The 23,011-nt window shown below is 41.6% G+C and overlaps 2 protein-coding genes across 3 annotated transcripts in view; one reads left to right on the top strand and one right to left on the bottom strand.

Moving 5' to 3' along the window:
* The window catches only part of LOC311003121 (uncharacterized protein), a 41,968-nt gene extending 22,185 nt beyond the window's left edge, over nt 1-19,783 (bottom strand). The window contains exons 1-5 of the mRNA XM_083994806.1: nt 19,352-19,783; nt 2,767-3,594; nt 1,802-2,049; nt 480-644; nt 121-303 (exon numbers count right to left, since the gene is read on the bottom strand). Coding sequence (XP_083850932.1) covers nt 121-303; nt 480-644; nt 1,802-2,049; nt 2,767-3,560 — 1,390 coding nt within the window. The 5' untranslated portion in view covers nt 3,561-3,594; nt 19,352-19,783. The remainder of the gene's footprint in view (nt 1-120; nt 304-479; nt 645-1,801; nt 2,050-2,766; nt 3,595-19,351) is intronic.
* hlfb (HLF transcription factor, PAR bZIP family member b) overlaps nt 1-23,011 on the top strand; it is a 353,334-nt gene that overhangs the window by 28,204 nt on the left and 302,119 nt on the right. The gene's annotated exons all lie outside the window — the stretch shown is intronic.

Here is a 23,011-nt window from a genome sequence, read left to right as displayed (position 1 = left end):
CATTGATGTTTATGACAGCTGTTATGTCCGTCTTATGAACACCTATTCAGGTAAAGTGTTACCACCACTAAACGTTTCTGTTCCCGGTGTTTGCGCCGGTCGTGTTAAACTCAAACTCACCACTGAGCCTCATGCCGGTCCAGTCCATACCGTCGTCTAGGAAACACAGTCCCGTCGCCTTGGTGACGCCGTTGATGGACACCTTGTCGTCGTCGTCAAACCTGGCGCACGACTGGTCGAGCCCCGAGTCGTCCTCGTCGTTCTTGGCGGAGGAGAGCAGCATCAGGCCGACGCCGCCACTTCCTGTTGACAAATATGGAGAAACAGGAAAACGGATCAATGCACCGACTGATGATTGATTGATTGATTGATTGATTGATTGATTGATTGATTGATTGATTGATTGATTGATTGATTGATTGATTGATTGATTGATTGATTGATTGATTGATTGATTGGAGATGAGAACGCCTCGTTACCCAGGTCGAAGTCGTCCATGTATTCCTGACTGGTGTCGTTCCGGTCCAGAGAGGAGGTGGAGGACAGGGACATGTCCTCCAGCGTCTCCCCCACAATCGACACCTCTGCCTGGGACACGGGGTCAGTGGGCAGCCCCCCTGTCTCCGGAGCCTCCGGGGTGCTCTCTGTGGATGAGTTAAAGGGACAGTTCAACATTTAGTCAAATTCCCCTATCTAGAGCCCTGTGGTTTCCGCAATCACGGAATCGTGGAAAATCGGCCGATTAAAATGGCGCGGCTTTCAACTGTATTGCTGTAAAATGGCGAAGCTGTTGCCCACGGCAGCTCTGTCTGCGTTGGCGAATAAACAAAGACACCTGACACCAACCCCTCAATACAGAGCTGAGCTGTTCCCAGGTGACTTCTATGTGTCAGCTGAACTGTTGTTTTGCTAATTCTGCAACATCATGTTGACTGGAAGCATAAAAATATATGTAATAACCATCTATCGTCCAAAAGCCATGTGAAAAACAAGGAAATTATTTTTTAAACTAATATATTTATTTTACTGGAAACAGTTTAAAGCTCATAAGCATGAATATTTTGTTGGTACTCTAAGTCCTTATAGTGCAGTGTTAAGGTATGGAGGAAAAGTGTTGTTTGTTAATTACCTCAATGCATTTACAGTCATTTCTATCTAATTTGTGTACATTTTAGTCATCATTAACATTAAAAACACACTCTTTTTGGTAGTAAAATAAGGGTAGAGGTTAAAAAACGAAATTTGGGAAAAAATAAAACTGATTTTATAGGGCCCTAAGTTGTGAGCTGCACATTCACCACGCTATGAGATAATAACGTATAATTATGTAGCATTACAACACATGAAGCAAATACTCAGAACTACTTGTGCTTCTGAAATCCCTCCGCCCAGCAGCCGTGTCTGGAATGTAGTTCTGGCTGCATTTGCCTCTAAAACAAATGTTACATGTTGTTAGGATGAATGTTTCCACATGTATTTCTATTTAGATGTCTATGGTGCCTATATCTGGGGGCAGTGTCCTTCTATCTTAACTTACCTAATTTATGTTTCATGTAATTTACTGTGTTTTTCTTCTTTTACGTATGGATGTTTTTATAGTCTTGTCCTCTCGCAAGTGCTTTCCAATGCAGATTTTCTGCAAATGGCAAATAAATGACTCTGACTCTGACATGATTATGTAACATAATGAACCTGCTGCTGTGACTAGAGGGATTATTATGGTGAGAGGAGGATCTGACTAAATGTTGAACTGTCCCTTTAAAGACATACTGTATGACGAGATGTGACATCACCGTCTCACCTGCGCTGTTTCCCGTGGACGGCGGCGTCTCGGCTCCGCCCCCTCCTCGCTGCCGCTGCTTCACTTCCTGGTCTCCTCCTCTCGCCCCATTGGCCGTCGTCGCCCTCAGGGGGCGGGACTTGTTGATGAGCGACGGGCGCGACAGCTTGTAGCTGACGCCGCTGGGCTTGGCGGCGGCGGCGGCGAGGCCGAGGCCGGGGAGGAGGAGGGGCTTCTTTAGGGCGGAGGGGGCGTTGACCCCTGACCTCCTGGATTTGAATGATTGATTGAAATTCTTTATTCAGTCGCATCATCACACAATAACAAACATTATCGACAAAATAGTGACTGAAAAGGCAGAAGCATAATGCTGATATTAATGCCTGTCCTACAAACCAAATTAAGCTACCTAGCTTTCTTACAATATAAAACATAAAACACAAACATAAGACAACAACTAACAAACAAACAAGCTAATGAACAAACTAAACTAAACAAAACCAGAGGAAAAAACAAACAAACAAACAAACAACAAAAAAACTGAACCAATAAGGTTACCAGTATTTAAATATCATTCCAGTTAGCTCAGTCATGTTGGAACTCAGATATCCGCTGGAGAAAATATTTTTTCATGGAGCGTTTATTGAGTCACTGAGTTATTAAAGTTAAACAGGTAGCTAACCGTTAGCCCGGCTAATCTATGATAACCATGACTAATTACAAAAATGTGCACACAGAAATAGTAATGTTTGTCCAATCATTGGTTTTATAAACTTTACATTAATTAGATAAATATAGTGAAACTCTCGTCCGTCACTATTGTTCTCATGCTGGTTTCTACCCGGAAGTAGTTGTAAACAACAAGGAGATTCGTTCTATACATTTTTAAATAGCAGGGAAAAAACCAAACAAACAAAAACAAAAAAATAAAAAAATAAAGCTACCCAACATTGTTACAATATGAAAAAAAAACAAAAAATACAAACCTTGTGGGCGGAGCCTGAGCCGCGAGGCCTCGATCGGGCGCCATGGCGACGGACGGCTGTCGGACCTGCGTGAGGCTGCGCGAGCGAAGTCGGTCGCCGTCGCTCAGCGGGACGGAGGAGGGGGCGGAGTCGAGCTGGTCGCTGGAGTGGGAGCGGCCGGCCGGCGTTTTCTTCTGGAGCGGCGATCCGGATCGCTGCGACGGCGGTCTCAGACACGTCTTGGCGCTGTTGCCGCCGCTGCTGCTGCTCGTCGTCCTGGACAACGCCGACGGCGCTGGTTTAGAAACAGGAAGTGTTCTGGATGATGATGATGATGATGTCACAGCCTGTCCGAGGCCACGCCCTCTTCCTGCTGCCGTCGTCTTTTGAGGCACCGAGGCCGTCGCCTGTTGTTGTTGTTGTTGTTGTTGTTGTTGTTGTTGTTGTTGCCACTGGGAATAATAATACTGATGGGTGGCGTTACCATGGCGAGGGCCGCTGCTCACGGCGCTCGGCGCTCGGATGAATCCGTTCTGCTTCAACGCGGAAGAAGAAGTCGTCAACGGCGACGGTGAAGCAGCGGCGAGGCCGTCGCCGTTGACGACCGCCGCCGGCCCGGGGTGATGGTAGAAGCCGTTGGTGAGGCGGGTGCCTGTTGCCGCGGTGACGGTGGCGACGGTGTTGGCGACGGCGACGGCAGCGGTCGGACCCGTCTGAGCGGCGCCGGGTTTGGAACGCGATCCGAACTTAGGAAGTCGAGAAACCATGGTTGGCATGGCGACGGCGGCGTCCAGGACGAGAGGAGGGGCTGACATCAGACCCCGCCCACTTCACCATGGAGACACGGAGCTGGAGGAGGAGGAGGAGGAGGAGGAGGAGGAGGAGGAGGAGGAGGAGGAGGAGGAGGAAGATAAAAACATCAGTGTTAAATATTTAAAACACGACTGCAAGAAAAGAGTTTGACATGAACTGAAGCAACTTAAAGGGACAGTTCAACATTTAGTCAAACTGGCCCATCGCCATAACCCCTATAGTCATAGCAGTAGGTTTGTTACCTTTAATTGTCGGTGCAAGCTGTTTTTAGAACGGTGGAGCAGAGCCGTGAGCTGCTCAGAGCTACGCTACGGAGGCTCATTATGGGATTTCTTGGTTTCCCTCATCAAACTCATCAAATACACAATCCAACAACTCCACAACGCTCTGGTGGACAAGTTGTGAGCTGCACATTCACCACGCTATGAGATAATAACACAACGTTACCACACAGAGTTGTTTTAGAGGGAAATTCATGCAAAACCGCTGATGCACGTTGCCTTCAGGGACAGTTTTTCATCAAACAGTCTCTGTATTTCCCTCTAAAACAACTCTGTGTGGTAACGTTGTGTTATTATCTCATAGCGTGGTGAATGTGCAAATAGCTTGCACCGACAATTAAAGGTAACGAACCTACTGCTATGACTATAGGGATTATGGTGATGGGCCAATTTGCTAAAATGTTGAACTATCCCTTTAACAAAAATCAATAATCGTGACTGAAATAAATCAGAATATTTATTTATTCTGAGTCGTTTATCAGAAAAATATCCAAATATTTGCTGCTTTCAGCTTCAATGTGAAGATTTAAACCAGTAAATCAATGTTATATATCAACTATAAATCATAAATAACATCAGTGTTTCATCTTCTGCTTTGTTTAATATGTAAAACGCGGCTGGTTCATGACCTCGACGCACCTGAGACATGAAAGTGAAAGTTTGACGTGAACTGAAACGACTTAACTAACTATTTATTATTATTAACTATTTATCAAGAAACAATCGAAATATTTGCTGGTTTCAGCTTCAACGTGAAGATTTAAATCAATATTATATAACAATTTTATATTATAAACTACCTAATCTGATCTAATATACAGTATATTAATATAATATTATATTATATTATATAAAGAGAGTAAAACATTCATCTGGTAACGATCCTGTTTGATCCTCCAGCCAAGAGATAAAAAGATAAAAAGACTCCCCTGAAGACAAGAACAAGAAGAGCCTGTGTGTGTGTGTGTGTGTGTGTGTGTGTGTGTGTGTGTGTGTGTGTGTGTGTGTGTGTGTGTGTGTGTGTGTGTGTGTGTGTGTGTGTGTGTGTGTGTGTGTGTGTGTGTGTGTGTGTGTGTGTGTGATTAACATATTAACCACCACTGACTCTCTCTCTCTCTCTCACACACACACACATGCACCACACCCCTAATACAAACAACCAGCTGGAGATAATGACAGACAGTATTCAGACACACCCGTCTCTCACACACACACACACACACACACACACACACACACACACACACACACACACACACACACACACACACACACACACACACACACACACACACACACACACACACACACACACACACACACACACACACACACACACACACACACACCCTAAGGCAGGACAGAACAGGGCGGGTCTGTTTCAGGTGTCTGGTCGTTGCAGTTCAAATGGGCGGAGCCACTGCAGCGGCTCTGTAAAGGGATAGTTCAACATTTTGGCAAACTGGCCCATTGCCATAATCCCTATAGTCATAGCAGTAGGTTTGTTACCTTTAATTGTCGGTGCAAGCTGTTTTTAGAACGGCGGAGCAGAGCCGTGAGCTGCTCAGAGCTACGCTACGGAGGCTCATTATGGGATTTCTTGGTTTCCCTCATCAAACTCAACAAATACACAATCCAACAACTCCACAACGCTCTGGTGGACAAGTTGTGACCTGCACATTCACCATGCTATGAGATAATAACACAACGTTACCACACAGAGTTGTTTTAGAGGGAAATTCATGCAAAACCACTGATGCACGTTGCCTTCAGGGACAGTTTTTCATCAACAGTCTCTGTATTTCCCTCTAAAACAACTCTGTGTGGTAACGTTGTGTTATTATCTCATAGCGTGGTGAATGTGCAGCTCACAACTTGTCCACCAGAGCGTTGTGGAGTTGTTGGATTGTGTATTTGATGAGTTTGATGAGGGAAACCAAGAAATCCCATAATGAGCCTCCGTAGCGTAGCTCTGAGCAGCTCACGGCTCTGCTCCGCCGTTCTAAAAACAGCTTGCACCGACAATTAAAGGTAACAAACCTATACTGCTATGACTATAGGGATTATGGCAATGGGCCAATTTGCCAAAATGTTAAACTATCCCTTTAACAGTGTTCAATTCATTATTTACAGAAATTTAAAAACAGCCAATGAGACGCCTCCGTTTCCCAGAACTCGTCGTCTCAGAAGAAGAAGAAGCTGAACTAAAAAGCAGCTGAGTCCCGGCGGTTTGTTTGTCCCTCCAGGCCACCGTAGCATCATGAGCTCCGACTCCTGAACAACTTGTGATGTGAGAACAGAACAGAACATCATGAGAGGAGAGCGTTGTTAATAATAACCATCATCTGCTCGTCCTGGAGGACACACACACACACACACACACACACACACACACACACATACAGAGACAGAAACAAGCTTATTCAACAGTTTCCCATCATGCACTGCTTTTTAAAAAAAAAGGGGAACATAATAAACTAATCAAGTGTTTCCCATAGAAGACGCTGAGTCACCACTTCCCCTTCTGCTGAGTCACAGTCACAGGCTGAGACAGAGAGAGAGAGAGACACCACAACAGTGTATTTGATGAGTTTGATGAGGGAAACCAAGAAATCCCATAATGAGCCTCCGTAGCGTAGCTCTGAGCAGCTCACGGCTCTGCTCCGCCGTTCTAAAAATAGCTTGCGCCGACAATTAAAGGTAACAAACCTACTGCTATGACTATAGGGGTTATGGCAATGGGCCAATTTGCCAAAAATGTTGAACTATCCCTTTAAATAAGAATAAAAACTACAAAAAGTAGAAATATAAATATATTTAAAAAGATGTTTTAAAAAAGTATTTCTAAATAGGTGAATGGTAGATGAGGGATAAAAACGTATGTGATAGTATACAGGATATGGATATTTATGTAGTAGATAAATATATATATAAAAACCATGATGAATAGAAAGAGGTGGGATTTTTAAAAAGTGCATACTTCTTCCTACTACTTTTTTGAACCTGTGGATATTATGATTTGATTATACATATATATATATATCTTTTTAATTTTAGACACGTTCTTTCAAAACAGAATTCATTCATCATATACCAGTCAAAATCAAGTCATGATGCTGCAGCCACGTTTTCTAACTGTGTTATTTTTTCAGTAACCGTAATCAATAAAGTGACTTGTCCCCCGTAACTCTGTTACTATTACGGACAATAAAATGCTCCGTTATTTAACTCAAGAAGTCCCGTCACTTACATTAATAATAATACACCTGTTAAAATGTAGTTTGTTATCAACACATTTGACTCAGTCCATCAACTGGTCAGAAACAAGCCGTAGAGCCGTGTAGAGTCCAAGTAATTTGACATATTTGAGCATTTTGTAACGCAATAGTTACTTTTCCTGGTAATTAGTTACTTTTACAATGTAGTAGGCTAATTTCTGGGGAAGGTAACTAGTAACTATAACGTTCAGTTCCTCGCTCTGATTTCACGCTACTGTTTTCCGTCTGGTTCCTATTGAACATGTAGGTTGGAGATTGACACAAAGAGTCAACAACGCACAACAGTTACATCACACCTGCACTTCAACTCACTACTACACACACACACACACACACACACTGAACACTTTCAGTCGTTTGAGATAAAACATCTCATGACGTCGACCGTTCGAGTCCAGACGTTTAAAGACTCAATAATCTAATCAGACTTTACTGCTATTGGCTGAGGCACAACTGCATCATCATCATCATCATCATCATCATCATCATCATCATCATCATCATGTCAGGTGTGTGTGTGTATGTGTGTGTGTGTGTGTGTTTCAGATAAGAGAAACACACTCTGATGAGTCAGCTGACCCTGGACGACGACGTGTCACTTCCTGTTTCACCACAAAGCGTTTGGCTGCGAGTCAGAGAGTCCATTTAAATGTTCATGAGCAGAGAAAAGGAAACGACCTTCATTTGTTTAATGGATGTTAAACTGCTTGAGGAAGAGGGTGTGTGTGTGTGTGTGTGTGTGTGTGTGTGTGTGTGTGTGTGTGTGTGTGTGTGTGTGTGTGTGTGTGTGTGTGTGTGTGTGTGTGTGTGCGTGTGTGTGTGTGTGTGTGTGTGATATATACGACGGAGTATTAGGGACACATTGACGAATAAAAAAATCACAAAATTCGAGAATAAAGTCGTAAATTTACAACTTTATTCTTGTGATGTTATGACTTTTTTCTCCTAGGAAATGTACGACTTTATTCTTGGAAATGTAACCCTTTATTCTCGAAGTCTGTGTTTTGTTTTGTTATTTCTTATTTCTTTCTATTTCTTAATGTGGCCCTAATATTCCATCGTAATTAGGGCCACATTGACAAATAAAAAAATAAAAGAGAGAATAAAGTCGTACATTTACGACTTTATTCTCGTAATGTTATGACTTTTTTCTCGTAGGAAATGTACGACTTAGATGTAAATGTAAATGTACGAGTACGACTATTGGTAAATTTACGAGAATAAAGTCGTAAATTTACAACTTTATGAATTTATGAATTTATTTTCGAAGTTTTTTCTCAATGTGGCCCTAATACTCCATCGTAGATATAAACTTAAAAAACTGAAAAACGTTAAAGATCTTTGCAGAAAACCAAAGATCCTCTGTGCAGGGACAGAGGTCTGACTCTGTAACATCCCTGTACAACCACGTCTGTTTTCCTCGACCTCCTTCTTCTCCGTTTGACCTCCATCTTCCTCCTCCTCCTCTCTTCATTAGCCCACTTTCATCCCTCTCTCTCCCTCTCCCTCCCCCTCCCCCCTCTGTGCTGTACATCTCTCAGTCTGACTCGGCCTCGTCGATGTGCTCATGCTCCAGTTCTCTGATCACTGAGCTGAGAGGAATCGGGATCTGGCGGCGGCGGCAGCAGCAGCAGCTACAAACACACAGAAGGTCAAACACACACGTCGCCACGACTCAGTCTTTACATTTCATCTTAATCTGTTCATCTGTCGTTTCATCAAAAACAACAAAAAACATCAAATATATTTAAATCACAACGACACAGGAGGAGCGAAGCAGCTGATTCTCATGGTGTTTGTTGATTGATTCATCGTTGAATTGGTTTCATCACTGTTTGTCAGCTCCAGAGGATGACCACACAGATGAGACCATGATGCTTTGCTGCAGTATAGTCCTTCTTCTCTGTGTGATGATGACGTGACAGCGAGCCACAGATGCTGCAGCCTCCATGTTGGAGCTCAGGTGAGTGTGAGGTCAGAGACTCCAGAACTGCAGAACAACAGATGGACCGAGAGCCGGAGAGGAAAACTGGACACCAGCAGCCAGTCTCTGGTGTCTCACACACACACACACACACACACACACACACACACACACACACACACACACACACACACACACACCCTCTGAAGTGTGTGTGTGTTAATGGTGTAAGACGATCTGTGTGCAGCTGAGGATAAAATCGCTCACAGGCCAAAGTTCTGCTGCAGCAGGATCATCTTCCATTATGGCTCAATGATGAACGGATCAATAGAAACATGATCAGCTGATCACGTGATCAGGTGACCGGCCGCTCGCTCCGACTCTCACAGACACAAACCAGAGGAGACAAAAAAACTAAAACCCCTCAAACATGTCGGTCTAATAAACCACACGTTGATGATATTTCTCATAGAGAATGAATGGGAGGAGGTCAAAAAACTAACAAATCATTGGACTTTTCATACTGCCTACTGCTGTCTACTGCTCAGGCAGACTTTCACCTAGAGACTCCATTTAAACTTTAAACAGTAGACACAAGTCTTGTGTATTAATGTTTTAATTCACATTTTGATAGGTCATATAGTTTTTGATCAATCCCTGATCAATGACCATGACCATACTTGGAGAAATTGTGAGATTATAATGGGTGTGTATTGCACGGAATGTTCGCGTGGGAGAGAGCACAAAAAAATTCCAGATTTCTTCTCTTTCCACACTCCTCCCGGCCACGATTTACACTCTACACACATGATTTTTTCCAGATTTGTAAGACAAACTTGTTCTGTCTCTCACAATGTGCTCAAAATATCTGAGAGACTTACAGAATTTGAATTGTCAGCCTCTGAGTGCGGCCACGTCTGTCTCTGCTCCTCATTGACTCCAATACAAAGATTTTCTGAGAGAAGCAGAACGGACCCCTGTTTTAAACTCACAAGTGTCTCCAAAATATTTACTGTAGAAACACCAAAATCACACCAAATTGTTCAGGAAGTCCTTACAGTGATGATGGTCTGTGTTTTGTTCTGATAGGAGTTACCGTCTTGTCAGAATAAGCCCAAATGTGAGACCAGTGCAGAGGCAGAAAATCGCTCTTTTTCTCCACGTTTCTGTCTGCCTCAGCCTGGGGGGCCCCTATCGTCATTGGCAACCACCTCAAGTTGCCGTGGTAACCTCTGATCCTCAGGCCAGAGCTCGTTAAGGTTCATAAACAATCCACCTGGAGCTCGTTAACATGTTTATAAACAATCCACCTGGAGCTTGTTAACATGTTTATAAACACACACACACACAGGTCAGACTTTATTCCTCCTGTTGCTCCCTGCTGTACTTAATTGACCTCTCTCTCAAAGCTCTGTGCTTATTATGGGCTGCTTTTTTAACTTTTATAACATTGCTTCAGGCGCCTTCATCAGGTTTAGTTCAAGTCACTGTCAAACACAACCACACAAACCAACACACACAGGTAACCTAATGTGATTACAGCTCCTCCATATCAGTACTTATAGAAAGATGATCATGTGTCTGATCAGTTCTGTCTTGACCATAAGATCGTGGGTTTGATTCCCATGTTGACAGATGGCAAACCCGGCCGTAGCTCCCGTGGCCCTATCAACATTTCCCCAGAGGAAATTTTCTAGTTCTTGTACTCTTATGACTTCATTCTCAAAGTCTGTGAATAATGTTTTTTCTGTGGTCCTAATGCTCCGTCGTAGTTTCCTCATCAATAAACAGATAAACATGAACTCAGCTCCACTTCCTGTATCTCTCTCTCTCTCCTCAGTCTGACTCTTATGTTACGTAACATGTGACCTGTTCGTTTCCCCCGGCAACGACACGTGAACCACACGTCGTTCCAGAACGGGTAACGTGGTCTGAGAGGTCAAAGGTCAGACCAGCTGATGTAACACGTGACGTGGAGATAAAGTCGACCGGCGCTGAACTCTGTTTCTTTTTTTATTATTCATAGACAGGAGGAGGACTGGGACTGGGACTGGACTGCAAAGGATTGTGGGTAGAGAGGAGTGACAGAGGAGGTGACGGTGGTGATGCCTTCAGGTGCTGTCGTCCATCCTCCTCCTCCTCCTCCTCCATCACTGTGTCCTTGTTGAGTCACTGAGGACAGATATTCTTAGCAGATACAGAAACACGAGCCCGTCATCACCAACCAGAGCAAACACAGCTGCATCGTTACAGTCCTTCATCTACAGCTGGATTTCCTCCTGATTAGAATAAAAACATTCAACTCATTTTGACCTTTTGACATTTTCATTTTCCTCTGTTTGGTTTGTTTTAACTCTAGTCCAACAGTTTCTGTTCTGTAAAAAATGACACTTTGACGTTTCTGCTTGCATGAATATCAGCTGATTCATGATTTTTACGATGAAACTACCATAAACTTCAAATAATAAAAACCTCAGAGTCTCAACCAGACCGAGGTCTCGGTGCCTTCATGTGCTATGGTAATTATGGTAAATACCAAAAGGCGACGTGAAAAGTGCACACGAACACCCTCTCATGTGGTATTTTCCACTGGGCAACTCGTAGAATTTTTTGATGCCCAAGCTGCCGAGATGAGAATAACCTTTGACCTTTTCAACATGGCGGCGAGCAACGCAAGATTTGTGAATGGTAATGTAGGCTACACTACTAAACGTGTTTTGCTACTGTTAGTGGATAGTTTTTGTAGCCTATAAAGTCTTGTTCCATTGACAATTGTAATATGATGCGTTAATACTCGGTTAACACTCTGTGTCAGTTTTTAAAATACCGTTATGGTTTGGTTTTGTGTCCACCATCCTTATTTCCTCTGTACAACAACAAAAGCACATGAACACAACGCGCTGGTAAATACCAGGTCACAAGTGGAAAATACCACCTGTACCATAGCACATGAAGGCACCATCAGTAAATAAATAAAAGCCTCCAGGTCTCAGTTAGAAGTCGGGTCTGTTTCTATTTTCTGCAAGTTCTTGTGCACAAACAAAACCTCTCAAAGCCCACGATCGCCTGTTTGAGCCCTTTCTAAGCTGCTTCATCCCTGCTACAGTTCTCAACGGGCCTGAACATTAAAACCCGGTCCGACCTGATGCAGCCGGACTCACCAGGGTTAATTCTCAGGGAAAGGAAAGGGGCGGAGCCTATAAACAGTCTGTGGGCGGAGCTACACATTTATTAATCAGAAGTTGAATGTGAGCTGATTAAACTAGTAAATGAAGCTGCTCTGGATCGACTCTTTCCTTCTGTTCTGACTCTGTTCAACAGGAACAACAGAACCAGAGGAGAGGAGCTTCATCTTTGGGAGCTGATTAAACTACGTAGTAAATTAATGTTTTTTTCTTTTTTGAGAAAAAAAATATATATTTTTTCATTTTTAATTTTCTTTTTTTTAGAAAATTTACCATTTTTATTTAGAATTTTTTTTTGAGACTTTTTTTTCTTTTTTTAAGAAATTTGTCACCTTTTATATAGATTTTGTTTTTATTTTTTTTGAGAATTTTTTTATTTTACAACTTTTATCCAGAATTTTTTTCTTTTGCGAAATTTATCACTTTTATATAGAATTTTTTTTTTTTTTTTTGAGAATTTTTACCACTTTTTTCCGATAAATGCTTAAGCGTTTTTGGAGAAATTGTACCACTATTTCCAGATATTTCTTTACAATATTTCCAAAATTTCACGCCATTGGCCCTAATGTGAACATTTAAAAAAAAAAATAACGTTCTTCAGTCTCAGAACAAATGTGTGTATTTCTGGTGTATCCCGATGTAAAACAGTTTGAGAACCACTGGTTTAAACAGGAACAACAGAACCAGTGGAGAGGAGTTTCATCTTTGTTGTACATTAAATAAAGTCCTGTCCCATGTAGACGCCTGTCTCTGATAGAAGACGGCTCAGTTCAGCAGCTGAAGCAGATAAAAGCTACTGGAGAGTTTACGGTACTCATTTGCTTTCAGATTTACTCATGTGCTGCTGTAGAGTTATTTATTCTATCTTTATCTTTTCATCTTTTCTATATTTACAGTCATTATATTTATATTTTATCAAATTCTACCTGGCCTGGATTTTATATTTCATCTGCTTTAATAATAATAACAACAACATCACTATTCTACTATAATTCCCTCTGAGGACGAATAAAGTTTTGTGACTCTGCTCAGTGAACGGTGAGTTATCGGAGCCGCTCTGAGCCTCCGTCCTGTTTTATTCACAGCTGCTGCTCAGACGTGGGGGTGTGTTCTGGCCTCGGCCCGTCCTCGACATCTGATCTGTGGAGAATGAGCATCGTCGGCCCAACGTGGGGGTGGGTGATATGGCAAAAATATCATATCACGATTTTTAAAAAATAAAATAACGATCTCGATTTTATCACGATCTTCAATCGAAAATTGAAAAACAGACAATTTAGGTCAAAGAGCCTTTAATGGGCTCTATGCACAGCTCCACTACTTCCTGAACTTAAGGCTGCTCTTTATTTCCTGTCTTACATTATTGGACAAACTGATTAATCCAGGTGTGTCTGAGTGGTCACAATGGTCAGACACACCTGGATTAATCAGTTTGTCCAATAATGTAAGACAGGAAATAAAAGAGCTGCCTTAAGTTCAGGAAGGAGTGGAGCTGTGCAGAGAGCCCATTTAAATAGTTGCAGTTTTGCCAACATGTGCAAGTAAAATGCACAAAAAAGGTAGCTTTTATTTAGGAGGGGGGTTAGGGGGGTCGTTAGTCGGAGGGGCTGACTGGCAGAGATGAGAGATAGTGAAACGCTGTTTTAAAAGAAAAAAAGGGGACCAACTCCTGCTTGGTTTTCAATGTGGCTACCGCTACACATACAAACAAGGAGGCGGGCAAGGAAGCGCGTCACTGCTCGTAATTGGCTATGATTGGTCATTCAGGTTGACGACGTAATACATCTGGTGCGTCGGTGCATCAACATAGAACTGCAATTTATAGAATCACGATCTAATATCGTCATATCGCCCAGCCCTAGCCCAACGTCAGCTCAGCGACGGCCCGGCGACGGCCCGGCGACAGCCCACACATCAGGAGGACAGAAAAAGAAACGACTGCTCAGAGACGAAGCCGTGTCAGAACAAGAAGCTGTGACCTGGTTCTCACAGGAAACAGACTCAACTTCATCAACTTCACTCAGTTACTGGGTTTCATTTAATATTTCATCATGTGAAACTTCTCATCCAGCTGTTTCTACATATTTAATATTCTGCCTCAGGTTTTTGATTAAACAGGTTTTTAATTCTCTGCTGTGGCCTCACACACAAACCTTTCTTTTTTTCTCTTTCTTTCTTTCTTTCAAAACTTTTAACAAGAAACAAATACCAAATTACAACACTTTCTTATTCCCTGGTTGGAAAGGAGCAGGGAGAAGATAGAATTTACTGGATATTTATTTGTGTTGAAATTTACAAATAACAGAGAAATGAATCATGAATAATGTTGTTTGAATTATTCAATCACTAATATAAAGTTAGTTTTAGTCATAATAATAAAAACACGAACTATAGAGATACACATTTATTAATATTTATATTTTATTTACATGTTTATATGTTTATATTATTTCACTAGTTTTACGTTGATTCTGTTTCTGTTGTTTCGTCTCTGACTCCACAGCTTCTGTCGAGATTAATAAAGTTTTGCTTTTTATCTTATCGCCTCCGTCAAAACACAACAGGAAGTGTCAAAGTACAACAGCACACACACACACACACACACACACACACACACACACACACACACACACACACACACACACACACACACACAGAGGTGTTGATCTGCAGCCGTTACAAAACATCTTGTCCTCATGAGCTCAGTTAATAAGTCTGGATTCAGAGCTGCAGCAGCAACACACACACACACACACGCTTCAGGCCAGATATGACACACATAACATGAATGCTCTGCCTTGTTGGGCATTAAACCAACACACACCCTCCTCTCACACACACACAGACACACTCAGCTCTCTCTCTCTCTGCTTGTGTTTCTTCTCTATCAATCTTTGGTTTGGATCGATAAATAAAGATATCGCTGCTGCTGCACGTCTTTTAACCGGCACACGTAAACACGACCACATTTCCCCCGTTTTAGTCTCATTCTAGGATTCATTTTAAAGTTCTTTTATTTACTGTTGCAGCTCCAAAACTATGGAACGATCTCCCTCCAAACACTAAACACTAGACCGGCCTCTTCTCTGCCGGTTTTGAAATCTCAACCCACCTCTTCTATTTGGCCTTTGTTCCCTAGTAAGACTTTGGCTTGATTTGATTAGATTAGATTAGATTTTTATCTTATTTATTGTTTCTTTTATTGCACGGCTATTATTTTAACCATGTTATATGCCTTTTAGATGATTTAATCTGTTTTTATATGTACTTTTATGTCTTATGTCTTTATTTCTGATAGTTTTATTTATTACCCTGTAGCTACAGCACTTGGGTCGTCTCTCTGACTGTGGATGTTTTAAAGTGCTCAACAAATAAAGTTGGATTGGATTGATCGATCGATCGGCAGATTAACGGTCGGTTCATTAATCTGTAAACTCAAAGTCACATGATGTTGGATTCATGTCAATTCATCTTCACCCCTACACCCCTACACCCCTCCCCCCTCCCCCCTCCTCCTCCTCCTCTGGGTGTCATAGCAACCTGGCAGGAACAACCTCCCCGTTGTGCAGCAGCTCCACCATCATTAATCTGCCACAAAGCAGCTCTTTCTCCTTCTCCTCCTCCTCTTTCTCCTCCTCCTCTTCCTCCTCCTCCTCCTCCTCCTCCCAGACCTGGACTCTGCTCCTGGTCTTGGCAGTCCGACCCGTTGACCTGCTGACGTGGCCTCAATCCTCAGTATGAACACACACACACACACACACACACACACACACACACACACACACACACACACACACACACTAACAAACACACACACACACACACACACACACGGCTGCAGCTCAGGATCAATAAACAACTGTTCACATTTCAACAGGAAGTGAACAAAGACTTTATGAACCAACTATTAATCTTTAAACACATTAAAGTGGATCTCAATCCCAGTTAGTCACAGGATGTAACGAGCTCTCTGATTGGTCCGTGAGAACAACCAGTCATTATTATTATTATTGATGCATTAATCGTTTGTGTAATTTGCCTAATTTTCATTCATTAATTCTTTGTAACTCCCTCGTCCTCCTGATGTGAAGCTTTATTTTTTTTAATCAGTTTTGCTGCTTTTTATCCTCATCATCATCATTATTATTATAATTATCATTATTATTATTATTATAAAGTCAGTTCATTTCCTGAGGTTTTACTGACAAACAGCAGCTGAACTGTGTGTTGCTTCATTAAAGGTCGTTACCAGTGTTTACAGAGCGATGTGATGAGAGGAAACTGACTCCGCCCTCAGAGACCAGATGGAGAGATGGACACACGTTTCCTGTCAGAGGAGAGGAAGGGGGGGGGGGGACTTCCTGTTTGTTTGTTTTGGTTTTTGTTTCATTAACTGGATCAAATGAGAAATGATCCTTTTTCTTTTCCCCCCTCGTCACAGTTTGACCTCATTAAGTCTCATAACGACCGCTGATTACAGAAGCAAAAACCATCAATAAACTAAAAACATTGATCACAGACAGTTTAGTTTTATGTTGTTGAACCACAGGCAGGTCACTGACTGATTGATTAATTGATTAACTGATTGATTAATTGATGGCAGACTCGTCTCATCAGGTTCCTCACGTCTCCCAATGGGATTTTCAAAATAAAATCAAGACGAAGCTGCTTCGACTGACACACACACACACACACACACACAACATAACTTAAAGCAGAAGTAAGCGATATTTTTGTGTTAATATAAGTCTTAAATAGTTGTATCTTCCGACAGCAATCACTTCTATAGAGTGTTTGGTCTGAAACACGGGTCTGTCAGTCACTCTGCTCTGCTCTGAGCCCAGGAGAAAACTTTCCTTGTATCCTACAACCTTTATCCAATGAGGAGAGAGAACGGCATAAAGGGGCAGTCCTCTCTGTGTGTGCAGCCAAGGGATGCGCGTGAATGTGGTGACGTAGGGACGAGGACCAATAGATCCATGACGAGGGCGGGGGCTGCTAACTCCATCGGCTGACAAGACGTTATGGTGCGTTCAAGGCAACTCGTAACTCGTGTTTTTCCGACCTGTGAAGTCGTACCAGTTCGATCTGGTACGAGTTCACGGGTCAGAAGTTACGAGTGGCCGTTATAGTGACTTTCACAGGTAAAACAGGTCGGAGAAACACGAGTGGGTTGCCTGGAACGCTACAAAGTCGTAAGTTGTGACTTGAAGCTGTAATTTACGGTTTCAAAAGCCTGCCTCGAACGCAGCATTAGCCAAAACCACCGGATCGCTTACTTCTGCTTTAACATAACAACACACTGTGGTTCAATTCTGAGTTTCGACAACAACAAATAACTGAAATTCCACATTTAACTGGAGAGGGGGAGAGAGAGAGGTGGAGCCTCTGTCTCGTCTTAACAGGATTGATTAATTGATTAATTGATTAATTGATTATTGGTCTTTAGCTGAGTGTCATTAAACTGAGCTCGTTAAGGAGCTCAGAGCTTCTCAACGATTAACCACAGACATCACAGTGATGTCACGGTTTAAAACACAAAGGAAACAACAGGAAAGATGAAGATGCATCATCATCATCATCATAACAAACAGCCTCCTCGTCCTCCTCCTCCTCTTCGTCACTTTGTGCATCTATTATTCAAGGCTCAGTTTTCCTCTCTGACTCTGGAAACATTAATGTTTGATCAGCTGAGTCCGACTCTGCACCGTCACCGTGCGTCTGCAGGAAGTAGCTGAGCCGCCGGGTGCAGGCTACGTCCTGGAGGCAACAACACACACACACAGACACACACACAGACACACACACACACACACACACACACACACACAGACACACACACACACTGCTGCTGCTGCTGCTCACACTCAGCTGTTCTCAGTGCAATGAGTCTGAACAACGAGGGGGGGGGGGTTGGACAGATGGAGAGGGACTGGACCCCCAACACACACGAGCGCACACACACACACACACTGACACACACACACACACACACACACACACACACACACACACACACACACACACACACACACACTCTGGACTGACTCCAGATGAGCAGCAGCTTCATCTGCTCCACTGTGAATGGAAACACTGCGGGTGGAGCTGAGAACCCACAACAACAACTACACAACAACAACTATTGGTACCAGCAACTATCAACCAAAACACACAATTTGAAACAATATTAAAAGGGATAGTTCAACATTTAGTCAAATCGGCCCATCACCATAATCCCTATAGTCATAGCAGTAGGTTCGTTACCTTTAATTGTCGGTGCAAGCTGTTTTTAGAACGGCGGAGCAGAGCCGTGAGCTGCTCAGAGCTACGCTACGGAGGCTCATTATGGGATTTCTTGGTTTCCCTCATCAAACTCATCAGACAAATACACAATCCAACAACTCTAAAACTACAATCCAACAACTCCACAACTACACAACAACAGGACCAGAACACCTGAGGAACTGAAGAGTGGAAACTACGAGGTCAAAGACACACAACTGTACAACTTCTGTGTCAAACTAATCAATGATCAATACTTACAGAAAAAGATCAACGAAAACAGAAGCATTGTGTTGCACCTGCTGCACAAACTGTCTATAAATATTGATCAGAAAGCAACAACTGAGGCTGATTCATCTGCTCTGTTGACCTACAAACCTTAGAAACCATTCATTGATTATTGATTAGGAAACTTGTTGGAGATAAGTTCACTACCAGTCTATTAAGAGATTAATCAATGAGTTGTTGTTACAGCTCAGATATTATTGGAAACATTAGAACCTGATCAGATGGTTATGATATTATTGATCACACATCATCACTGTATTGATACTGATGATGTTTCCTCTGGATCGATTGTGTTATTGTTTAAACCAGGTTTGTGTTGAACTACACACACACACACACACACACACACACACACACACACACAGTCCTGCAGCAGCAGTTCAACCTTCATCCAGTCATCCAGCAGTCAGGAGGTGTGTGTGTGTGTACAGTGTGTCCTCCTGTTACATAAGTGGAGGTGAATGTGTGTGATGATGATGATGATCCGTGTGTGTAGATTAACCAGTGTGTGTGTGTGTGTGTGTGTGTGTGTGTGTGTGTGTGTGTGTGTCTCACCTGCCGGGGACTCGGAGCATCAGATCGGGCGTCAGTCAAACAGAGAAATGCGGAAATGTCGGCTCGCAGCAGCTGTTTGAATGGAGCAGCGGCGTGACGTCAGCGGGGCTCAGTTCAGGTTCAATCCGACTCAGGAGCCTCGGACGGCGGCCACCGCGCAGCCCGAGTCCCGGTCATCGACGCTACAATCCTCCACCGGGGGGGTCTGAGCGTCTCTCTGCGGCGCTGCGCTGCTCCTCTCCGGCCTGTTCACCAGCTCACCGCCTCCCCCTCTACCGACCGACCGACCGACCGACAGACCGACACTACGGGGTCTCCGCTCGGTGCTTTTAACACCTAAACGGGTTCACCTTCAAAAAAATAATTTAAACAAAATAAATCGCGAACACTGTCAAAATAAAAGCCGTGTGTGTGTATGTGTGTGTCCGCCACATCCGCCGGAGCTGCAACATGTGCAGAGGACGAGACAGAGTGACTGGCTGCTGCTGAATCATCCACACACACACACACACACACACACACACACACACACACACACACACACACACACACACACACAGCTGACACTGACGTCACCACCTCACTGTAAACATAACCCTTTCGTGACCAGACTGATGGTGAATCTAAAATGTAGCTACAAAATTTAACATGAAGAAAAGAAAATAAAGACAAATAAATACAACTAAAAATAAATCTGTTTTTTTTTTCATTTGTAAAATATTGACACAGAAAAAAAATCTATAGGCTATATAGTAGGCCTATAATAAAACATTGAAATAATATAGGCTAACATATGGAAAGCAGACTTCATAGGCTACTGTACTGTATAATCACTGTGTAGGCTACAGATTAACTTAGGCCTACTGTAAAATTGACTTTTTTTACCAACCTAAAAAAAAAATATATATATATATATATATATATATTTTTTTTTTTTTCAGATAAAGAGAAAAAAAGTAAAGGATCTTAGAATCAACAACTGACTGAAATTAGGCTAAATTGTATCAATTATGTAGCCATGTTCAAAAGGTAAATTTAAATTTAAACAAACTTTAAAAGTTGAAAAAACACAGAAACATTATGTATCAACTTTTTTTTTTTTTTTTTTACCTTCTGGAGGTGTATATTTATTTACTAACTTTCACTGTTTTTGAGTTCTCTGTCCTCATGTCGATACAGCTGTTTTTATATGCTTGTGGGTCAATAAAGTTTTCTATCTATCTATCTATCTATCTATCTATCTATCTATCTATCTATCTATCTATCTATCTATCTATCTATCTAACTTAAGTCCTCACACATAACAAATATGCATGATGTTTTTTTTGTCCAAAGATTATTATGATAAAATGAAGGGGGGGAAAGTGTAAAAGATGAAACAGAGCAGCTTCATGTCTCTTTAAACATTTATGGAAACAACACACACACTGTTTAACTGTGTGTTATAATGAGTCCAGTGTGTTATTGATTATCTGATGTGACCTGAGCAGCAGGTTGTGACGATCACACATGAAAATATGAAATAAAAAACTGTCACAATCCAGTGTGTGTGTGTGTGTGTATGTATGTTGTGTTGTGTTGTTGTGCTGTGGGTCTTTGTCCACTAGAGGGCAGAGTTCACCTTCTGCTCTGAGGCTCCACACTGTTGACGCTGCTCTGCTGTCAAACATCTGTGAACTCATCAATCAATACAGATACAATATTGGCTCAATAATCAAACCTCCAGTGTCACTGAGTGTTGGACTTCCATTTCTCCTACGGTTATGAATGCAACACAGAGTGTAACAATAACATAGCCTCATCATAGAAAACAATTAAAGGATCTAATGAGAAACGTCATCAGGTGAAAATCCTCACGTCTCTGATTGTGTGGATTTTATTGATTATTGATCTCTCCTGTTTTTCATCAAATTCATTAAACCACAAAAAAATCTAACTGAAGTTTTTCCTGAGTTTGTAAAAAGTTGATATTTTGTATTCGTCAGACTTTTTTCTTTTTCTTTCTGTTTGTTGAATCGTTCACACTCACTGATTGCTCTGCAAAAACTCAAAATCTTTCCAAGAATATTAGTCTCATTTCTAGTCAAAACTAATCTCTTTCCACTTAAAATAAGACTCATCACCTAAAAATTAATTTGTTTTTAGATCATTTTCACTTGTTTCAAACAAATTTTCACTTAAATCTGCCAGTGAAAGCATGTTTTTTGTGCGTGTAATAAGAATGAAAATCTTGCTCCACTAGATTTTTCTACTTATTTCAAGTGAAAATATGCTTTTAAAAAAAGTGTCCAAAAAAACAAGCTACTTTTAAATGTGATGAGTCTTATTTTAAGTCTAACTAGATTTGGTTTGAAGAGAAATGACATTTTGAGTAGAAACAAGACAAATGTTCTTGGTAAGAATTTGAGTTTTTGGAGTGTGATTGATTGATTAACTGATTATTGGAGGGAACTTGAAGGGAACTTTAGTAAATGTATAAATATCTGGATCGATGAGTGAACTGATGGACCTGTCACAATCCAGTGTGTGTGTGTGTGTGTGTATGTTGTGTTGTGTTGTTGTGCTGTGGGTCTTTGTCCACTAGAGGGTAGAGTTCACCTTCTGCTCTGAGGCTCCACAGCCTCCTCCTGCTGCTGCTGCTGCTGCTGCTGCTGTCAAACATCTGTGAACTCATCAATCAATACAGATCCAATATTGGCTCAATAATCAAACCTCCAGTGTCACTGAGTGTTGGACTTCCATTTCTCCTACGGTTGTGAATGCAACACAGAGCGTAACAATAAGATAGCCTATCAATCAAAGGTCAGAAATAAAAGTCAGTCACTGATCTAATGAGAAACGTCATCAGGTGAAAATCCTCATGTTGTGTGGATTTTATTGATTATTGATTTCTCCTGTTTTTTTTTATTGGTCGGACTTTTCTCTTTTTCGTTCTGTTTGTTGAATCGTTCACTCATTGATTGCTCTACAAAAACTTTCCAAGAATATTTGACTTCTTGTCAAAATGTCTCATTTCTAGTCAAAACTAAACTCTTTCCACTTAAAACTAGACTCATCACCTAGAAATTAACTTGTTTTTAGATCATTTTCATTTGTTTCAAACTAATTTTCACTTGAAATAAGTAGAAAAATCTGCCAGTGAAAGCAGATTTTTCGTGCTTGTAATAATAATGAAAATCTTGCTCCTCCGATGAGTTCGGGCTGTGAAGTTCCCTTCAAGTTCCCTTCTATAATCAGTTAATCAATCAATCACACTCCAAAAACTCTAAATCTTACCAAGAACATTTGTCTTGTTTCTACTCAAAATGTCATTTCTCCTCAAATCAAATCTAGATAGATAGATAGATAGATAGATAGATAGATAGATAGATAGATAGATAGATAGATAGATAGATAGATAGATAGATAGATAGACTTTATTGATCCCAAGCTGGGAAATTACTTTTTTTTTACTATTTTAATTAAATTATTTTAATTATAGCCTACTTAAAATAAGACTCATTACACTGAAAAGTAGCTTGTTTTTTTGTTTTGTTTTTTAAGACACGTTTTACTTATTTCAAGCAGATTTTCACTTGAAATAAGTAGAAAAATCGATATGTCGGTGTGTGATGTGGTGGTGTGGTGAGTGTGACGGTGCCGCCTCTCTCTCTCCGTCCG

This window comes from Trachurus trachurus (genome assembly GCF_905171665.1).
Source record: "Trachurus trachurus genome assembly, chromosome: 19".
NCBI lineage: Eukaryota > Metazoa > Chordata > Actinopteri > Carangiformes > Carangidae > Trachurus > Trachurus trachurus.
Note: the sequence above shows the minus strand (reverse complement) of the source record. Positions and strands in the feature narration are given on the sequence as shown.